This window comes from Pan paniscus, chromosome 4 (assembly GCF_029289425.2).
Source record: "Pan paniscus chromosome 4, NHGRI_mPanPan1-v2.0_pri, whole genome shotgun sequence".
NCBI lineage: Eukaryota > Metazoa > Chordata > Mammalia > Primates > Hominidae > Pan > Pan paniscus.
The window spans coordinates 58,587,774-58,610,800 of NC_073253.2; the positions used below are offsets into that span (position 1 = coordinate 58,587,774).

A 23,027-nucleotide genomic window follows, 5' to 3' on the forward strand; every position below is an offset into this window, starting at 1 on the left:
TCACTGGAGCCTTGACCTCCTGGGCTCAAGTGATTCTTCCACCTCAGCCTCTCAAGTAGCTGCGACTACAGGTGCACATCACCACTCCCAGGTGATTTTTGCATTTTTTGTAGAGATGGGGTCTCGCTATGTTGCCCAGGCTGGTCTCAAACTCCTGGCCTTAAATCATCCTCCCACCTTGGCCTCCCAAAGTGCTGTGATTATAAGCCTAAGCCACCACAAATGGCCAAAAGCCAAGGTTTAACCTTGATGAAACTGTATTAGCTCAGGTTCAAGTTCTTAAGTAGGTGGGACTTAAAATCTCAAAGACTATGTAAGCCAGTTATCTATAGTATAACAAAGACAAAAATTATTTTGATATATGAATTGCTTTACTTACCCATCGGAAATCCTTCCCATCAAATTTGCGGGCATTTGTAAATAAAACAGTTCTAGCTGGCATGTTAATTCCCATAGCAAAGGTCTCCGTGGCAAATAAGGCCTAAGTAAATAAGTAATTCTATAATTAAACATGTATTTTAAGCTGAAAATCTGGTTTTATAATTTTTAAGTAAATGCATTATTAATCTTTAAAATTAGTTAATGAGATCCTACAAAAATAACAAACAATATGTTCTCAAACCTATTTCGTATTTTATATATAAAATTATTAATTAACATTTAATGTCTCTCGTAGCCCAGAAGTTTGGTAATTCAGGGAAAACAGACTTTCTTAAATTCTAACAGTGCCAACTAGAGAGAATACACACTGGTCTTACGAACAAAGTTTTAGGTCATAGAATATTTTTCTAAACACGAACACATTTCCTGGCCTTTGCAACTGACGACGCAGTGATTTTGAGGACCACTTCAGTATTAGAAGATCTCTCAAGGAAGACTAGAATCACTGACTCTGTAATTCACTTCTAAGACCAACAAAAATAGTGGTTTAGGTACAAAAGGATATATGTATAAGTAAAGTCACTGAAGTACTAAATTCTCTAGGAAAGAAGTAAAAATATTTTAGTTCATCATCTCAATAGCATACTATTCATTCATTAAAAAGAATGAAGAAGAATCTGACATATGATGAAATTATATAATAGGGGTAGTATAATGACTTTTTTTGTTGTTTACAAAATGACTAATGCATTATTTGTATGTATACTAGTAGATATTTCTGGCAAGTGATGGGATGATCTTTCATTTTTTTACTTTACATACAACTGCTCTATTTGAATTTTACACCCAACAAGTACTGCTTGTGTATTTTTTAAAAGATCCTTAAAAAGTAGGGCTCAGCAAAATATACAATCTAGAAGGGACATACCAGGATCTAAGTAAGTATAAAATTCATTATCTAAGTGACTTCAAATATGTTCTTCAAGATAAGTAAATTTATCTTAAATATTCTACTTAGTGCTGAGGTTCTCATGATAAATCTCACATTTGATTTTTAAAATTCTAATAATTTTTAAACATAATGTATGAGGCTGGGCATGGTAACCTATAATCCCAGCACTTTGGGAGGCTGAGGTGGGAGGATCACTTAAGGTCAGGAGTTCAAGACCAGCCTGGCCAACATGGTGAAACCCCATCTCTACAAAAAAACAAAAACAAAAACAAAACAAAACAAAACCAAAAACAAAAAACAAGAAAAAAAAATTAGTTGGGCATGGTGGTATGCTCCTGTAGTCCCAGCTACTTGGGAGGCTGAGGCAGGAGAATTGCTTGAACCCAGGAGGCAGAGGTGCTACTGCACTCCAACCTGGGTGACAGAGCAAGATTCTGCCTCAAAAAAAAAAAAAAAAAGTATGAGTCATATATAGACTTATGATTACATTTTGATGTTGTTTCCCATTTTTAATATCCCATTTCTTGGTATAAATATCAATATCATTTAAAAAAAGTAAATCAGATGCTCTTTGGTTTAAATTAGAATATTAAAAAAACTCTCTTTCCTAAGTCTAACCAGCAATTTCCTTGTCTTCTCTAAACTAATCCTTTTATTCTGTATGCAGAAAGAAGTTTACAACCCCGGGTTTAGTAATTAAATACACCTTCTGCAACATTCTGTGGTATCCAATAGTGTTACCACTACATTCTTTGGTTTTGTTCTTGTTTTTGAGAGTTTTGCTCTTGTTGTCCAGGCTGGAGTACAATGGTGTGATCTCCGCTCACTGCAACCTCCACCTCCTGGGTTCAAGTGATTCTCCTGCCTCAGCTTCCCTAGTAGCTGGGACTGCAGGTGCTTGCCACCATGACTGGCTAATTTTGTATTTTTAGCAGAGATGGGGTTTCTCCATGTTGGTCAGGCTGGTCTCGAACTCCCGACCTCAGGTAATCCACCTACCTCAGCCTACCAAAGTGCTGGGATTACAGGTGTGAGCCACTGTACCCTGCCACCACTACATTCTTGAAGAAAGGAAACAAATGGTTTTTTTTACCTACACTTCAAGATTTATTTAAGTATAACATCATATTTAAAAATCAAGTTCATTATTTAAGTCATTTCATTAAGCCTTGTTAAAAACACACATATTGCCTATAAACAATGTTCTCTCATTTTCAAACTCTTCATACAACACGATATGGGGGCATAAAAAATAAAAATAAAACCATACCTTTATCAATCCTTCAGAAAAGAGAATTTCTATAGTTTCTTTCAAAATAGGAAGTAAACCACCATGGTGAATACCAATTCCCCTCTTCAAAAGAGGAAGTACATGTTCTACCTGTGATTTTGGAATAACACTGATTTTATAATGATGTGAGAAAAGGATTTTTAAAATGTTAAACAAACTCAATTAAGAAAAACAGTAAAGAATGCTTTCTCTTTAAAGAAACTTAATAATATCTTTCCAGAATAAAAGCAAAACTCAAACCTATATTCTCACGGATTATTAAATTCAATATAATTCTGGCCAAGCTCATAGGAAAGGCATATAGTAAGTATACTTTACAAATGCTTTGCTGTCTTAAATTTTCCAGCATCACTTCATCTCCTCAAAAAACAATTACACATTATAGGGGCAGAGTTTTTGCCTGTAGAAAATAAACTTAAAAGATACTGGCAACTCAAACCCCCAAAAAATAAATCACTGTAACACATATTTAACATGAATATGTACTTAATCTAAAAATAAATCAATTATTGAAGAATTCTTTCAACAATCTATCAAACGCCATTAAATACTTACTACTAGAAGTGCGCTATGACAAAGATGTATAAAAACATGGCTCAGCCCTTAGATACTAATAATTCAGCCAGGAAGAAAAACTACAAAAAAGTTTATACATTAAATACCCTTTTCAAATAGCAAGAAACATGTTATCACAGTCTTATGGAAAATCCCTTACAAATCAAGGCATTCATCTGTAAAGGAGAGTATGATGATCTCCCAATGTTTCTTTTCACTCAATAAAACTTTCATACCAGTCTAAAGCACTATTTCTCAGCTCTGGATGCACAGCAGAATCACCTGGGGGGCCTTTAAAAGATTCTGATGTCCAGAATGTACATCAGATCAATTAAATCAGAATCTCTGGAAGTGGCACAAAAGCATCAGCATATTTTGGAATTCCCAGGCTGTTTCAACAGTCAAAGCAAAAATACACTGGATTAAGGCAAAGTAGGTATGTTAAATTCCTCACTAAACACATGATTTTCAGTAACTGTTCTCTTTTATTTTATGTGGTAGCCTTCTGGATTAAAAAAGTTAATGACTTAAAACTAGCATTAAAAATTCTGTAATACTGAGAACACTAGCAGTAATTTTCACACCATACTAGCTCTCAGAGAAAAGTTCCTTCAGACAGCAAATCTTTCTTCCTATTGCCTTTTTGAAGTTTAAAGTAAAAGTCAAAGTATCATTAAGTGCATATCACAACCCATATGCTACAGTGTGTGAAAAGTGCAATAGAGTAATAAAACCAAGCAATGTAAAGTGAATATATGCAATCTATTATTATCTACACTTTTATCTACTGATACTGAAAACTCACCTGAGGGAGTTTTTTATCTTCATCGGATAAGCAATCAATTGCATTACTGAATACTTCTTCAACCATCTTCTTTTCTTCATCTAGGAGAAAATTCAAGGGTACAGAAATATCAAAATGAGTTAGTGATACCAAACTTCACACATTACAAAGAATAAGAATCTAAAGGCCAGGCATGGTGTCCCAAGCTTGTAATCCTAGCACTTAGGGAGGCTGAGGCAGGTGGCTGGCTTGAGGCCAGAAGTTTGAGAACAGCCTGGGCAACATGGCGAAGCCCTGTCTCTACAAAAAATACAAAAAAATTAGCCAGGCATTGTGGCGTGCACCTGTAGTCCCAGCTACCTGGGAGGCTGAGGCAGGAGGACTACCTGAGCCCAGGAGGCTGAGGCTGCAGTGAGCCATGATCACACCACTACACTCCAGTCCTGGCAACAGAGTGAGACCCCATCTCAGAAAAAAAAAAAAAAAGAGTCTTTAAAGAGCAAAAGTAAAGAGGTGGCATTTAAGATGGTCAAGGAGAAAGTAGATAAAAATTACCACATAATCAATATAATTCTCTGCCTTTCAAAACATATCTAGTAGACTTAATTCATGAAAAAAGTACTATCTTACAAAAATAGTAACAATAACCACATCTGGTGCTTTACATACAACATTTAAGTCTAACAATTACAGGACACAGGAACTATTATTATCTACATTTTACTACTAAGTAAAGTGAAGCTTAGTTTTTAATAATTAGCACCACTATTAACTGTGAGAAAAACAATTCCAAAGCCCATGCTCTTTCTTAACCATTGCACTGCCTTCTTGTACAGTGTCTATCAAATAATATATACTAAGCATTTGTTAAACTTAATAAATATTTGTTAATCAGTATGCAACCCTGCAACTTTAAGTTTATTCGGCACTTGTAGATAAGAGAAAACATTTATGGGCAGAACAATTCAGTCTTTAAAAAAACACAAACTATTAGTGGCTTTAGAAGGCTATGTCAGCTATCTGTCATTTGTTACTTTTACTCATGGAAAAGTAGGAATTAGCTTTAAAATGCACAGATAAAAAAACAAAACCTGCCTTGATAAAGAAAACAATACAACTGAAATTTAAATTTGGATGGCTTAAGATATTATTTACTTTTCACTGTACTGGATTACATGTGCAAAAGGCAGAGTTGAAAGATAATCGGGTTGGTATTCAGCACACTGCAATTCTTGGCCAGTGGTTTGGTTTGAATGTGTCCCCCTAAAGTTAATGTGCTGATCCCTTAATCCACAATGAAACAGTGTTGAGAGGTAGGGCCTTTAAGAGACAGAGTCCTCATGAATGGATTAATGCCTTTATCAGAGGAGTGGGTTAGTTATCACTGGTATGGGTTCCTGATAAAAAGATGAGTTCAGCCCCCTTCTCCCACCCTCTCTCTTGCATGCTCTCCTGCCCTACTGTCTTCAGCTGTGGGATTCCACGACAAAAAAGGCCCTCACTAGATGTGCTGGGTCCCTCAAATTGGATTTCCAGCCTCTCAAACTATAAGAAATAAATTTCTGCCTTTCATAAATTACCTAGTGATATGGTTTGGCTCTGTGTCCCCACCCAAAACTCATCTTGTAGTTCCCATGATTCCCATGTGTTGTGGGAGGGACCCAGTAGATGACTGAATCATGCGGGTGTCTCTTTCCTGTGCTGTTCTCGTGATAGTGACTAAGTCTCATGAGATCTGATGGTTTTGAAAATGGGAGTTTTCCTGCACAAGCTCCCTCTCTTTGCCTGCTGCCACCCACGTAAAATGTGACTTGCTCCTCCTTGCCTTCCACCATGATTGTGAGGCATCCCCAGCCACGTGGAACTGTGAGTCCATTAAACCTATTTTCTTTGTAAATTGCCCAGTCTTGGGTATGTCTTTATCAGCAGCGTGAAAATGGACTAGTCTCAGCTATTCTGTCACAGCAACACAAAATGGACTAAGACAGCCAGGTTGTGCTACTGTCTTAACTGTGTGACTTCAAGTGAATTACTTTTGCAATTAATGTATAGGAATAATTTACCGATTTGCTAGAAGTTATATCACTTTGATTGAGAATTACAAAATAGTTGAGCAAAGGGCAGGTCTTACTGGTTTAGACTTCAGTGAGAATGAAGCATGGTATTTTCTATATAGAAGGTGGTCTAACCAAGCTATGAGACCTACCCTTAAGTGGTCAAATAGAGAGCCACAATAACTGAGGAGTTTACGGTAACAAAGTATAAGAAGGCATGATTCTAATATTTTTCATAGGGTTCTCCAAATTTTAAATAGAACAATGTACTCATATCTTTCAATAAAAGGAGAAGAAAGGGAAGAAAGTATAAGTCAAAGGCCTTTAAAGCTTTTACAAATGTGCTGAGTACTGCTGTAACTGTAAGGTGAATGGCATATCCTAGTAATATGTAACAGATAAAAATATTACTAGAAATATATTTTACGCTCATTTTCACATAACATTAAAATAATACTGAAATGATGTAGTACCTGTGTTGAAATCTAATTTGGTCATTTGAAGTGCATAGGCTTCACAATCTTTCTTACTAAAACTGAAAATAATCACAGGTTGGAAATTTCTTTCCATAATCATCTTCACAATTTTGAAAACATTTGATGGTCCTGCAAAAACAGTGAACAACACACCAAAATTAACTCAAAATAGATCACAGATCTAAATTTAAAAGCTAAAACTATAAAACTTTTAAGAGAAAATATAGGAATAAATCTTCCTGACCGTGGGTTAGACAAAGCATTCTTAGATATGACAACAAAAGCATAACCAACATAAGGAAAAAAATGCATGAACTGGACTTCATCAAAGTGAAAAACTTTTGTGATTTCATGGATACCATCAATAAAGTAAAAAGACAACCTCAAACAGAATGGGGGGAGATATTTGCAAATCATCTATCTGATAAGGGTCTAGTATCCAGAATATGTAAAGAACTATCATAATTCAACAACAACAATAAAAAAACATACTTTTAAAATAGAGAAAGAATATGCAAATGGCCAATAAGCACATGAAAAAATGTTCAACATCAGTAGCCACCAGGGAAATGTAAACTGAAACCACATTAAGATACCACTTCACATTCAATAGGATGACTATAATCAGACATACAATACTAAGTATCGTGGAAAAATTATATGTGAAAAAATTAGATCCATCAAATTATACCACCATCTTCCCAAATGGGAAATCAGGGCAAAATACATAATCTGTTTCATTTACCCATTACCTAGCCCAGGGATGCTGTAATTACAGAAAGATGCCTCTGTTTCTATGGAGGAGGAGTACGGTGATACAAAGGATATAGAGAAAATGGAACCCTCACACATTCCTGAAGGAAATGTAAAATGGTATAGCCACTTTGGAAAATACTTTGGCAATTTCTCAAAAGGTGAAACATAGACTTTCCACATGGCGCAGCAATTCCACTCCTAGGTACATATCCAGAGGAAAACACCTATTCACACAAAAACTTGTATTAAATAGTACATGCATCAATGTTTACAACAGCATTCCTAACAGTCAAAAACCAGAAAAACCCAAAAGTCCATCCAATGATGAATGGAGAAACAAAATGTGGTATATCCATACAATGGAATGTTATTTAACCATGGAAAGGAATGGGTACATATAGCATAAAATGAACAAACTAGCCGGGCACAGTGGCTCACACCTGTAATCCCATCATTTGGGAGGCCAAGATGGGCATATCACTTCAGGTCAGGAGTTTGAGATCTGCCTAGCCAACATGGTGAAACCCCGTCTCTACTAAAAATACAAAAATTATCCAGGCATGGTGGCAGGTGCCTATAATCCCAGCTACTTGGGAGGCTGAGGCAGGAGAATCACTTGAACCCAGGAGGCAGAAGTTGCAATGAGCCAAGACAGCACCAGTGTACTCCAGGCCTGGGTGACAGAGCGAGACACTGTCTCAAAAAAAAAAAAAAAAAAAAAATTAAAAGTAACGAACCTTGAAAACATTACATTAAGTGTAAGAAGCCAGTTGCTCCAAACATGCAATGCACAGACAAGGGAAAGCCACAGAGATCGAAAACAGGCTAATGATTAACTAGGTCTGCGGGATGAGAAGGGAAAGGTTGGGGGAAAAGGGAGAATAACTGTTAATGTGTACAGGGTTTCTTTTTGGGTTCATGAAAATATTTTGGAACTAGACAGTGGTGATGGCTGCACAATTCTGTAAATATACTAAAGACTACTGAATTGTATACTTAGATGAGTGAATTTTATAGTATGTAAATTATACTTAATGTCATACAAAAAAGATAAATATTTATCCAATTTTATCACATATCGTCTAGACCTTTACATAGCTTGAGAAAAAAAAACTAAGACAAAAAATATCAGAGTAATCTGAATATACAATTTACATGTAAAATTCTCTCAAAGCAAAGTTCCAAATTACCTTTTGTTCCTCCTTTCCGCCCTTTCTGGTCTCCTTTGGCCAAATCACCTGCATCTCGAAGCACTTGCATTGCAGTATTAAAATTATCTTCTCTGAAGTCACCCTGGAATCACAAATTTTTTCTGTGTAACTTCACTAATACTTAATCATAATTCAAACATTTTTCATACATAAGGCTTCCCCAAATAAAAATAATTTAGTATAATAATGAAAGCCACTAAAATAGTCCAAACATGATCTGTGGTAAGAGGTATTAAAAGGTGAAAAAGAAGGAATAAAAAATGAAGAAAAGCAAAACATAAGATATCTGAAACATGTCCAGAACCCCTATTCTCTAGGTATTTTTAAATACTGGGAAAGGAGGGAAATCTGATTCATGCATAAGAAAAACACAAGTCTCAAACATAATGTTTGAAATAAAAACACACAAAAAAATCAAGATCGATTGATTAAAACTAAGACAAACAAATGTATCTTTTCCATTCTTCTCTAATTCACAATTTAAAAACAACAACAACAAGATATTAACAATAAAGTATGACATTATAGATTTAAAAAGGACAATTACTCTCTTACATTTTCATCAACCACAAGATGCAGGCCATCTCCCCCTGCTGGAAAAATGTAGTGTTGCAATGGAGTGGGCCGATAATCTGTGTAAATTACATGACAAGGCTGTAAAAAGAAAGAATTAAACATACAAAATTTTATTTCCTCAAAATAAAACTGTATCTTAGTCCAACCTAAAAGATCTTAAGAAAATCAAGTAATGAATTCAACATTTCAAAAAGAAAACACTTCAAAAAATTCACTAAAACCCAGGCAAGAGAAAAATGTAGAAAAATTAGGTCTATGAAATTATACTACCATCTTCCCAACTTACCAATTCCCTAACCAGGGCTAAATAGATGACCTGAGCATCAATTACCCATTACCTAGCCCTGGAATGCTGTAATTATGGAAAGATGCTTATTTTTCTATAGAGGAGGTATACGGTGATACAAAGGATCCATGAAGTAAAATGGAACTTTTCTGCCCCACTCAGGCTTTTCAAAACCTTAGTATAAAGCAGCACTTGATCTAGCTTCTCCCCAAGATCCATTGGATTTTTCTATCCTACAGAAGCAATATGGGAGAATGCCATAAAAACATGATCAGGGAGCTTATAAACAGATAAGTTCATGAGAACATCAGTGTAAAGGAAAATTAAGGGCAGAAAAATAAAAGCAAGAATAAATTCAGTATACATAAACAAATGCCTATTACAAGCATATACAGACGCTAAAGTCAGACTAGAAAGGCAATAACAGAAAGTCAGTAAAAAGTCTGTGTTTACATGAGAAAAATCAAATCAAATGCTCCAGAGATGCCCAGGTTTTCCTGGCACCAAGGCATTAGGGGAAATTCTGTGTACTCATCGATAACTATTTGAGTAAATGCAGTAGTTTCCAAACCTGGCAGATCATCAGATCAACTTGGGGAATTTTTAAAATTGGAGTTCCCAAGGCACTATTACCTGAGATTTAGATATAGTGGGTTTGAGATGGGGCTCAGAAATCAACATTTCTAAAAAGTCAGTCAGTTGATTTTGAAAAGCTGCTTGATTTGAGAAGTAGTTTACCATTAAAATGTTTTTTTTATTATTCTGGACAACATCAGGAGAAAAGCAAAGGGAGAGTAAAGCAAGACTAATCTGTAACATTTTGAATATTGAAGACACCAAAAAAGGAGGGAAAAATACCTGTTTATGTAAATGGCAAATCCATTCAGCAAACTGTCGGGCATTTGGAATAGTAGCCGAAAGAAAGACATAGTGGACGTTATCAGGAAGCAAAATAATAGTTTCTTCCCATACTACACCACGTTCTGAAAAAAATAAATATATACTTTGGACTATAGTTGGACTACAGTGTCACTCTGTGATAATATCTAAAATTATATTCTCCGAAGCTTTATAGTTAGAAATGCAGACTTTACTTAAGAATATTTTAAGCCACAGAACCTTACTGAAAACTATTTCTCACCATTAATCTATCCAGTAGAAAATTAGTAGACTAAACCACTATAAATACAATGTACTCTGAAATAGCCTACAAAGAGCAATTCCAGGGTTAATCTTTCCAAACAACCTAACAAGAGCCTCAATGACAAGGCAGCGGAACAGTATTTCTACTGCACATTGAAAAGTAATGGTTACTAACTTGTAGAAAGTTATAGCAACACATTTAGAAGATACTATTCCTATTCTAGACGGCATCGTTCACCCAAATTATCCTTGTGATCCTCTGGAGATGAAAGAAAGACTTGATGAATGATAAAACCGTAAGTCATTTTTTATTAAAACGGAAAAAGTTTGACAGCTTCCCTCCTAGAATAGACAAATCAACAAAGGATTTCTGATTCTAAAACCAAAACAACTCTGTTAAGAGCTTAATTTTATAAATTTGGAAAGGGTGAAATATTCAAAGGGTAAATGATTTCTTAAATTCTATTACTTTCTCCATAAATACAGGCTGATTTAGTGAGCTAGTTTAAATAAAAACTAAATCTTATTTTAAGCGTGTACATATTAAACATTTAACTTTTCAATGTGTTTGTTAATGTTAGCCCTGCCAGCACCCTACAAATTCCAAGCATACTTACTTTTTCATTACGAGAGCGTAACAGCCTAAGTAAGGGGCATTTGTAAGTTTTTCTTTTTGTTCATTTTTATTTCATAATCCTCACTTTTTTTTTTTTTACCATAAACACATATTTCATAGTTACTGAACTAAATAAAAATCAGGAAAGTTAACTTTGCAAGCTAGAAGTTTTAGAAATTCTGTAACATTAGTTCTACTGGTGAGCTATTAGAAGCACGCCATCTTTTAATTTCTTTTGCTTTATTTGAATTTGCATTTCTCACCCAGCAAAAGTTACTATTAAAGAACTGTACTTGAATGAAATCTTAATGGAAAAATAATATCATGTTGTCCACTATTTAAAGAAGCAAGGCTGGGTGCGGTTCATGCCTGTAATCCCAGCACTTTGGGAGGCCAAGGTGGGAGGATCACTTGAGTCCAGGAGTTCAAGACCTGCCTGCTCAACGTTGTGAGACGCCATCTCTACTAATAAAATAAATAAAAATTAGCCAGACATGGTGGCACACGTCTGTAGTTCCAGCTACTTGGGGGACTGAGATGGAGATCAAGGCTGCAGCGAACCATGATCCTACCTAGGATCCTACCTAGGATCACGCACTTCAACCTAGGCAAGAGTGAAACTCTGTTTCAAAAATAAATAGGTAAATAAAAATAAAGAAACAACAGTTTATTAGAACCCTAGCCACACAAAAACTAGAAGCAAAGTTTAACAATAACTTGCTCAAAATTCCTAATGTCATTCTGAAGGGAAATACATGATATACATTTCAACACTGAATATACCTGAATCTCTCATATAATGAATTTCATCAAATATAACCCAAGCAACTTCTCTCATAACTTCGGAACCTCTGTAAAGCATACTTCTCAAAATCTAAAGAAAAAAGTAAAAAATGTATTTAGTTGGATTCTGACATAACAGCTAATAGTTAGAGAAAAGTTGTTTTTTCCAACAAGGAATTATGGATATTCTTTATTAAATGGAAATATTAAAATAATTTTAAGGGGTTACAGAACTTACTATTTAACAAATATTAACAAAAGTAATATTCAATATCACATTGTTGTATATTATATTGTATATTCCTTTTCTCATAAAAAGCAAAGTAAATGGCTTCTAAACAGTTACTAATCAGATACAATCCACAGAGAGAATTATCACCCCTACTCTCCATATGTCTAGAACATGATGCAACTTCCTTCTATACACAGCACCGTCCCAAGATTCATACTTTCTAAAACATAAGTACAACTTAAATTATCCTCTATTCAAAACACTGGATCATCCCTGACTGTTTGCCCATTTTTTCTGCCTCGTTTTCTTGCAACATGGATACTTCCTGGCAACTGTTACCCTAATTTTTGGAGTTAATGAAAACCTTCCACAGATGAAAGAAAGTTTTGAAAATGGAAAATAAACTTCCATGAGGCGACAAAATGAAAAGTGAGCAATGCTTTTGGCTGGTTCTCCAAATCAGAAGCTAATTTATGCTCACCATTATACCATATCCTTGGGGTTAAATGCAAAGATATAATTAAAGTATGTACAAAAATACTTAGTAAAGATAACTAATCATGTCCAAAACTTAAGATATTCTAAGTATATGCAAAACTTAACTGCAATTATGGGAAGAAGGTAAACATAATACTGCACTCTAAAAAATCAGTTACTTGGCTGGGAGCGGTGGCTCACATGTGTAATCCCAGCACTTTGGGAGGCTGAGGCAGGCAGATCACGAGGTCAGGAGATAGAGACCATACTGGCTAACACGGTGAAACCCCGTCTCTACTAAAAATACAAAAAATTAGCTGGGCATGGTGGCGGGCGCCTGTAGTCCCAGCTATTCGGGAGGCTGAGGCAGGAGAATGGCGTGAACCCAGGAGGCGGAGCTTGCAGTGAGCAGAGATTGCACCACTGCACTCCAGCCTGCGAGACAGAACGAGACTCCATCTCAAAAAATAAATAAATAAATAACAATCAGTTACTCATCTACTTGTATCAACACTTAGATATAGAAGAAGGCAAAGTCACATGAAATGAAGAGTCACTATTACTATATATTCAAATCCTTAAAACTATGTACATAAAACCAGTAAAATATTTTCATGTCACTGACAGAAATAAACTTTAAAAATACCTGAAGAAAAAAATGTATCTATGAGACAAATAATAAAGTATGGTCATTTAGAAATGTAATATTATCAGAACACTTTAAGATAAATGTTATCCATTTTGCCTAAGTCTAATCAGAAAATAAAGTACTATACTTTACCTAAGTAGAGCAACCAATAAAACTTCCCAGGTTCTAACTGAATAGTCACATTAATTTAATTAAAAACAAAAAGTCAGATGAGGCACTACATGAATTACCTCTGTGGTCATAACAAGACAAGATGCCGTAGGATTAATAGTAACATCACCAGTCATCAAACCAACATCTTGAAATTCTTCATACATTTCACGGTATTTTTGGTTACTCAGAGCCTTAATTGGGCTGGTAAATATTACACGCTGCTTTTCCCTTAAGGCCAATGCAATGGCATACCTACAAATGTGAAAACAAATAATCATAAAACTTTTCCTTTAAATTATGACTTTAAAAATTCTGTTAATATTTAAATTGTGTCCAAATTTTTCCTAATTACTTATCTTGAATGGACTCTGAAGAACAGTAACACCATATCTATTATACTAATAATTATAATAAATATGACATAGAGTGATCTAAAATCATTTTAACTCCGGTCACTCAGAGTTAATGCAACTTAATCACTAATAGCAATAGATTACTAACAGTTACCTATTTCTTGCAAGGAAAACACCTTTGGTTCTAAGACGGGCTTCCAAAATTCAGAGACTCTGTCTGTGAGTTCACACATATACAGATGATCAAGTGCTTATAGCCCCTGGAAAATGAAGTGTTTCCTCCTCAAGTTTCACAAATAAGTTAATCTATATGTATTCTTTTCCCACATGTAACAGTTAACAAGTCAGTCCTCTGAAAATTATGGTAGGTTCTGATTATGGAAAATTTCTTTCATAGCTATTAACAGAACACAATAGAGCAGTTTTGTTTTTCTTTAAATATAGACAATGACATCAGCATTAAACTTAACATTGTAGTAGATCCTCCTTATTTAAGATTCAGCTCCTGCCCAGAATAGGCTTATTATAATGTATTTGGGGAAATAAAAATAACATTCATCCCAGCCAGTGAAATAAGCAATTTTTAAAAAATCAGAAGTTGTCCAAACATCAAATATGAATTACAAGAAACATACACGAAAAGAAAATACAGAAATGCTACATACATTATCTAAACTTTTCAAGAAAAAAATTGCAAGATATAAAAACAAACAGGAAAGTATGACCATATGTAGGAAAAAAGAAGCAGTCACAAGAAACTGACTGTCTCAAAAAGGAACCAAAACTATTAACAACATAATCAAATGGAAAGTCTACAGATTAGGCCGGGCGCAGTGGCTCACACCTATAATCCTAGCATTTAGGGAGGCTGAGGTGGGTGGATCACATGACACCAAGAGTTCGAGACCAGCCTTGGCCAAAATGGGGAAACCCTGTCTCTACTAAAAATACAAAAATTAGTCAGGTATGGTGGTGTACATTTGTAATCCCAGCTACTTGGCAGGCTGAAGAAGGAGAACTGCTTGAATCCAGGAGGTGGAGGTTGCAGTGAGCCAACATCACGTCATTGTACTCCAGCCTGGGTGACAGAGTGAGACTCTGTCTCAAAAAAAAAAAAAAAAAAAAAGAAAAAGAAAGTCTACAGATTAACAATCAAAAGAAAAAATTCTCTAGATGGGCCCATAAGCAGATTTGTGATGACTGTTATCAATGAACATGAAGATAAATTGAGAGAAATTATCAAATCTAAAGAGAAAAATAAATAGAAAAATAAGAGACACTCAGGTATCTGCAAGACATCCTCAAGTATCTCAAAGGAAATTCCAAAATAAGAAAGAGGTAGGAAAAAAAAAAACAATAAAAAACTTCATTTGTTTAAAAGACATTAATCCAGAGATCCAAGAAGCTCAATTAACACAGTAGGAAAAAGCAAAAAAGAACCATACCTAGAAACATCATAGTTAAACTGCTAAATGACAAAGGCAAAGAGAGTCTTTGAAAAACCACAACAGAAAAACTCAATACATAAGAGAACAACATAATTAAGGCTGACTTCTCATCAGAAACAATGGAGTAGAATGAAATGATATCAATAGAATGATGTATCTGGAGTTGAAGGGGAAAAAAAATCGGTCAACCAGGAACTCTATATCCAGTGACACTGTCCTTCAAAAATGAAAGCAAAATAAAACTACTCTGTAAGAAATATTTATTAAAAACCCTTCAAACTAAAAGGAAACAATACCATAAAACAGAACAATTAAGACTATGTATGTAAAGGTATATATAAAATTTTTATCACTTAATATTTTTAGAAAACACAATTTAAAGCAATGATCATACTGTATTACAGATACTGTATTATTAGATTTATAGCATATGTAGTTGAAATATATGACAGTATTAAATAGTACAAAAATGAGAAGAAAATACTAGGGCAAGTTTTCAATATTTTCCATAAATTGTGACTGTGATTTAGTTAAACATGCATACTGTAAGCCCCAAAATAACCACTAAAAACTAACTCAAAGAAAGCTAAAAAGTCAAGAGAAATTAAAATGGTACACTAAAAGATATTTGTTAAACAAAATAGAAGGCAGTGGAGGAAAAATAAGGATCAAAAAAAAAAAAACATGAGAAATATACCAAAAGACCCCCAAAACGAACAACAAAAGGCAAATATAAATCCAACCATATCAATCATTAAATTAAACTACTGAAATTTCACAAAGTATCTTCTCTAATCACAAATTAAGTTAGAAATAACAAATGGCTAAGTATATGGAAAATCACGTTTGAAAAGTAAACAACATACAAGGGAACCAAAAGAGAAATGAAAAAGTGGATTAAATGAAAATGAAACACAGTATTATCAGTTTACAGGATGCATTTTAAGCAGTACTGAGGGAAATTTTATAGTTTTATATAAACACTTACATTAAACATAAAGAATTATCTAAAACCTCAGGAAATTTCTACGCCAGGCACAGTGGCTCACTCCTGTAATCCCAGCACTTTGGGAGGCTGAGGCAGGAGGACTGCTTGAGCCCAGAAGTTCAAGACCAGTCTGGGCAACACAGACCCTGTCGCTACAAAAAATAAATTAAAAATAAATAAATAAATAAAATATAAAAATTAGCTGGGTGTGGTAGCGCATGTCTGTACTCCCAGCTACTAAGGTGGCTGAGGTGGGAGCATCAGTTGAGCCTGGGAAGTCAAGGCTGCAGTGAGCCATGATTATGCCATTGCATTCCAACCCGGTTGACAGCAAGACCCTGTCTCATAAAAGAAAAAAAGAAATTTCTAGATAGACACGGTTTACCAAAATTGGCTTTAAAAAACAGGAAATTAAATTAGGAATTAAAAATCTTCCCACAAAGAAATGCCTAGGCTTAAATGGCTTCACTAGTGAATTCTATCAAACATTTAAGAAGTATGCCAAATACACAAAGTCTTATGGAAAACAGACCAGGAGGCAACACTACCAGCTTACTTTAAGAGTCCAGTATTACTCCGACACCAATGCCAAAGACTTCATAAGAAAATCACATACCATTATTCCTCATGATGACACAAAAGTCTAGAATAAACCAGAGTCAGCTCTCTACACACGCAGGTTCTGAGGATTGAAAATACACTACTGTATTTGCAAGATGAGGAACCCATGGATACGGAGAGACAACTGTTCACATCTGAAGGTTCCACAGGGCCTACTGCAGAAATTTGAGCATCTGTGGATTCTGCTATATGAGGGGGTCTGGGACCCAATCCTCCTTGGAAAATGAATGACAACTGTACTGGCAAACTGAAATCAGTAACATACACAAATGATCATCTGCCATAAACAACCAGATTTATTCCAGGAATATAAGGTTGGTTTAAAATCAGAAAATTTAATATAGTACACTAAGAGAATAAAAAGCTAATACTACGATTTCCTCAATAGATGGAAAAATCATTTCACAAAATACAACATATCTTGGTAAAAATTCTCAATTTTTTTGTTTATTTTCATTTATTCCCTACCAAGAACAGAAAGAAACAACTTCATTCTCATAAAGAGCAACCAGCAAAAAACAGCTAACGTCATACTTAATGTTGAAAGACTGAATGCTTTCTTCCTCATATCAGAAATAAGGCAAGGATGTCCACTCTCAGTACTATCCAACGTTGTACTAGATATTGACAATGCAATAAGACACACATATTGAAAAGGAAGTAAAACCATCTTTTTTCACAGGCAATGTTATCATCTATATAGAAAGTCTTATGGAATGTACAAAAAAGTTAATAAAACTTAAGGAAACATGATGAGGTTGCTGGATAAAATACCAGTATATAAAAATCAACTGTATTTCAATATACAAGCTATTAGCAATCCAAATATGACCTTAAGAAAAAATGTGATTCACAATAGCATAAACAGAAATACTTAGGAATAGGTTTAAGAAAACACGTATAAGACCTATACACTGAAAACTGCAAAGTGTTGCTAACAGAAATTAAAGTTGACCTAAATAATGGAGAAATACATCATTTTCATCGATTGAGTCAATATTGTTACAATGACAATTTTCTCCAAATTAATTTTTAAGTTCAACAAAATCCCTATCAAAATTAAAATGGGCTTTCTGGTTGGAAATTCACAAGCCAATCTTAAAATACTATTGGAAATACAAAAGACCTGGAAGTGCCCAGTTTTTAAAAATAATGAAGTTAGAAGATTCTCATTACCTAGTATCAATACTTATTATAACCCCACAGTTATCAAAATAGTGTACTAGTGTAAAGATATAACAAAGTCCAGAAACAATCCTACACAATTTACGAGTAATTTACGGGAATTCGATTCAATGGGAAAAGATAGTACTTTGAATTGGAACAATTGGATATCCAAATACAAAAAGCTAAATTTAGACCCTTTCCTCACATCTTACAGAAAAACTAACTTGAGAAGAATCACAGATCTAAATGGAAGAACTAATACTATGAAATTGCAAGAGGAAAACGAAGAAGAAAATACTTGTGATTTTGGGATAGGCAAAATCACAATTAGGTAATTCTTAGGTATACCAATTGCATGATCAATCTATAAAATATTAAGAAATTAAACATTTAAATTAAAATGCTTTCTCTACAAAAGGAACTTGAGACAAGCCACAGAATGAAAAACATATTTATAAATCACATCTGCTTTTTAAAAAAACTTGTATGCTAATAAAGACTTCTTACAACGCAATTAAGACCAACAACCCAATTTAAAACATCAGCAAGACTGAAATAAACAATTCAAAGATATATAAAGAAATGATAAACATGAAATGATGCTTAACACCCTTAGTCATCACAGAAATGCATATTAAAACTACTTTGGGACATCACTGAAATGGGTATAATAAAAAAAGACAATACCAAGAGTAGGGAAGGATGCAGAGAAACTGGCACCCTCATACATTACTGGTAGGAATATAAAATGGTACAGCCACATTAAAAAATAGTTCAGCAGTCTCCTCAACAGTTAAATACATATTTGCCATAAAATACAGCAATCACATTGCTAGGTATCTACCTTAGCTAAGAGAAACGAAAACATAGGTCCACTTAAAGACTTGCACATGAATGTTTACATCAGTATTATAATGGCCAAAAGATGATCAGTGTTTGCCTGTGGCTAGAGATAGGAATGGGTTTGAATGTAAACACACATAAGAGAACTAAATAGATGGAAGTCTTCTAAAACTGGTAAGGGTTGCACAACTGTACCGATTTACTAAAACTCACTCAAATACATATTTATGATAGATAAATTTAATGGTAAGTAAATTATATAATAAAGCTATTCACATAGACTTAAAAAATCAGCAGTGTCAGAAAAAGTATTTGGTTTACATATATAAACAACCTGATACCAACATGTTAGTCCTAGTACCAGGTTTATAAATAAAATGTTGCACCCTGCTATAGTTAACAGGTGAAGTAGGAGTTTACCTAAAGTCCTTTATCACTAGGGAAAATATGTGAGATCTGGTGTGCAACATCTGGTGTGCATATACAATTAGGTACCTCATCAGGTTTACTTTTCACTGAAGTGAAATTCATATAACATAAAATTAACCATTTTAAAGTGTATATTTCAGTGGCATTTAGTACATTCATAATGTTAGGCAACCAGTACCTCCATCTAATTCTAGTATTTTCATCACCTCCCAAAAAACTCTGTACTCACTAAGCAGTTATTCTTTACTCCCCTCCTCTCACTAGTCCCTGTCCCCCACCAATATGCTGTCTTTCTCTATGGATTTACCTATTCTGGATATTTCACATAAATGGAATCATAAAGCAATCTTTTGACTCCAACTTCTTTTAGTACGCATAATGTTTTTAAGCATGTATCAGCACTTTATTCCTTTTTATGGCAGAGTAATATTCCACTGTCTGGATATACTACAACTTATTTATCCATTCATCATCCACTGATGGACATCTGGATTGTTTCTACCTTTTGGCTATTGTGAATAGCGCTGCTGTGAAGATTTGTTTAGGTACCTGTTATCAATTCTTTGGGGGTACAAATCTAGGAGTAGAAATGCTGGGTCATATGATAATTCTAACATTATAACAAATACATTACATTCTACATTATAACATTCTACATTATAACAAATTCTACATTATAACAAATCTAGGAGTAGAATTGCTGGGTCATATGACAACTCTACATTATAACTTTTTGAAGAATTGCCAGACTGTTTTCCACAGCCAACCTCATCAGGTTTTCAAGTATCTACAATCCTGGTGAATTTCTTAAATTCCCTTTACGACTTCCTAGCCCAAGTTTTACAGCAGGTTTCAGCATATCTATATGAAAACTTCCTCTACAGAAAAATCTCTCCTCTTGTAGGAAAAATGAAAGCAAGGTTACACTAATGGCCAAAATTCAAGTTATTATACATATGCTGGCTTTAAATGCATAAAGCACCAAACATACCACAATTAAATAGTGAAAAAAATAATTGAACTAAGAGTAGTCAAATCTCTTCTTCTATACCTGTGCCTTAGGAGGAAACTGGTTTGTGAATTAAGCATCTTCTGAACAGGAGTGGACTCTTAAGAAATTCCACTGAACATAACTAGGGTGATAGAGAACCATAATGTGTTTAAGGCTGAGAAAGAGATAAAGACTATTCTGCAACTGGCTGATACTGCTGAGATGACAATATAAGATACAAACTTCACTCCTCTAACTCAACGAAGAGAAAAACTGAGACTTACACAGCTAAGCCAAGGTCTGGAAGGAATGAATACAGTGACCAGATAAGCCCTGACCAGGAATACAAAATTATTCAGCACCCAACAAGGTAAAATTCACAATGTTTTAGTATCAATAAAAGGTATGCAAAGAAGCAGGAAAATATAACCTATAATGACAAGGGAAAAAAATCAATAAAAACAAATCTGAAAATGAGACAGATGACGGAATTAGGAATTAATAACACAATGACCAGATAAGCCAAGGTCTGGAAGGAACTAATAATAGATAAGATAACCTGTTAAGGAAAAAAATATTCCAGGATTCATGAATTATTTTGATCACTACTATGATTTAGATGACCCCTACGAAATGTATGTAGAAATTTAATTGCCAAAGTAATGGTATTTGGAAGTAGGGCCTTTAAGAGGTGATGAGGTCATGAAAGCTCCATCTTCATGAATATACTAATTACATTATCTTGGGAGGGAATTATCAAGGGGGTGGGCCCCAGTTAAAAGGACAAGTTAGGCCCAATTTCCTCTCCCTTTCTTGCCATGGGATGACTCTTGCCAGAGGCCTGTGCCATATTCTTGGTTTTCTCAGCTTCCAGAACCATGAGCCAAATAAACTTCCTTTCTTTATAAATTACCCAGTCTGTGGTATTCTGTTAAAGCAGAATACAGCAACAGAAAACAGACTAAGACAACCACCATGCCAAGGTAAAATGGCTGATGAACGGGATGATTGGTGCCATTTTTTAAATCTGTTTCTTTTCTCTACAGTCTTCTTTACTCTTTAGGTATCCCCTGTTAAGAGTACCTAATTCAGCTACTCAACTGGAAAGGTCATAGAGAAATATGTTATAAATTGTAAAAGTTAAATCAAAAGAGTCAATCTACAACAGATTGCAAAATGCCATCCACATTAATGAGCACCATCCATCCACTTTTAGAATGGCCCAGTTCCATCAAACATTAGTATTCATCACCTGGTGATCTTGTTAAAATGTAGATTCTCAATCAGCAGTTATAGGGTGGGGCTAGAGATTCTGCCTAACAAGTTCCCAGGTAGTATCAAGGACTATACTTTGAGTAGCAAGACTACACAATCTTAGTTATTAAATATATTTTAGAGAACAGGAACCTACCAAAATACGTGCACTATTGTAGTAATACATAATGTACATTAAAAATAATACAGAAAACATCCACTTACACCAAGATGGAGTAACAGAAACTGGCTTTACCCACCCACCTGAAACAACGATAAATAGCACAAAATATATGAAACAGTGGTTTCATACACTGGATATAAGAACAGTACGCCCCAAGAGAGAGAAAACAAAGTAGGTAATCCAAAATTACTGCCTAGATTTTCCAAACTGCAGTTCTAAGATGGGCAACCAAGGTAAACCCTGGAAGTTTCCCTAAGTTGAACAGACCAAGATCGTAGTCTGTGAAGGCCAGGGCAGCTGGAGTTTGCAGGGCAGAATACCAGAGGAGACAACTGCAAAGAGAAGGCTCTGAAAATCTGCTGAGCATCTGCAAGTCTTCAGGTAGTAATGATCCGTGAATAAGTCTTAGGAAATTATGAGGCCAGGGAAAAACCAACCAAGAGGAGAAGAGATAAAAATTACCAAATCTTAAACACGACTGGCAGAAACGTGGTTTCCCACCAGCTACAGTGGAAAACCTCAGAATTCACAAGATACTGCATGGAATACTGAGAAGAATACTGACTAAGTAGTGGGGAAAATCAGCCCTAGACTAAATGCTATTCTGGTCGTGCCTAAAAAAGTCATAAAAGTAAGCCTCAAAAGGGTATTTTTTCCAAGTAACTTAACTATACCTCAGAACAAATCTCACAAATATGTACAAAAATGCAAAAGTATTCAGCACCGAACAAGGTAAAATTCACAATGTTTTGGCATGCAATAAAAAAGTATCAGGTATGTCAAGGTGCAGGAAAACACAGTCTGTAATCAAAATTTTTTTTTAATCAATAAAATCAGATCCAAAAATGAGACAGATGACAGAATTAGTAAACAGGGATATTAAAAGTTACTATAACAGTACTCTATATGCTCAAGAAAGCTGAGGAAAATTAAACAGCACGTTAAGTAAAAATACGGAAAACACTGACGAAATCAAAATTTTAGAGATGGAAACTGAGTGTCTGAGATTAAAAAAACACACTGGCTAGTATTAAAAGCAGATTAAGACACTGCAATAAAAAAAAAGTGAATAAACCTGAAGTCACAGCAACAGAAACTATCCAAAATGAAACAGAATAAACACCAAGAATAAAATTATAATAAATAAACACAGCTTCAGTGGGCTGTGAACAACTTAAAGGGGCCTGCTGTAAGTATAACTTGAGTCCTCAAAGAAATAAAGGAAGGGCAATATTTGCAGTAAAAAATGTCTGAAATTTCCCCAAATATAATGAAAACTATAATAAATCCACACATCTAAGAAACCCTACAAACTCAAGTATAAGAAACATGGGGAAAAAAAAAACTATCTCAGTCACATTATAATCAAGAAGT

At 34.7% G+C, this 23,027-nt stretch overlaps 1 protein-coding gene across 1 annotated transcript in view; it reads right to left on the reverse strand.

The window, feature by feature from the left end:
- Positions 1-23,027, reverse strand: part of MTREX (Mtr4 exosome RNA helicase) — a 117,971-nt gene that overhangs the window by 72,105 nt on the left and 22,839 nt on the right. Inside the window, exons 6-14 of the mRNA XM_003827367.5 lie at positions 13,453-13,627; positions 11,865-11,955; positions 10,181-10,305; positions 9,016-9,114; positions 8,440-8,542; positions 6,491-6,622; positions 3,985-4,064; positions 2,604-2,714; positions 380-481 (exon numbers count right to left, since the gene is read on the reverse strand). Of these exons, the coding sequence (XP_003827415.1) occupies positions 380-481; positions 2,604-2,714; positions 3,985-4,064; positions 6,491-6,622; positions 8,440-8,542; positions 9,016-9,114; positions 10,181-10,305; positions 11,865-11,955; positions 13,453-13,627 (1,018 nt within the window). The remainder of the gene's footprint in view (positions 1-379; positions 482-2,603; positions 2,715-3,984; positions 4,065-6,490; positions 6,623-8,439; positions 8,543-9,015; positions 9,115-10,180; positions 10,306-11,864; positions 11,956-13,452; positions 13,628-23,027) is intronic.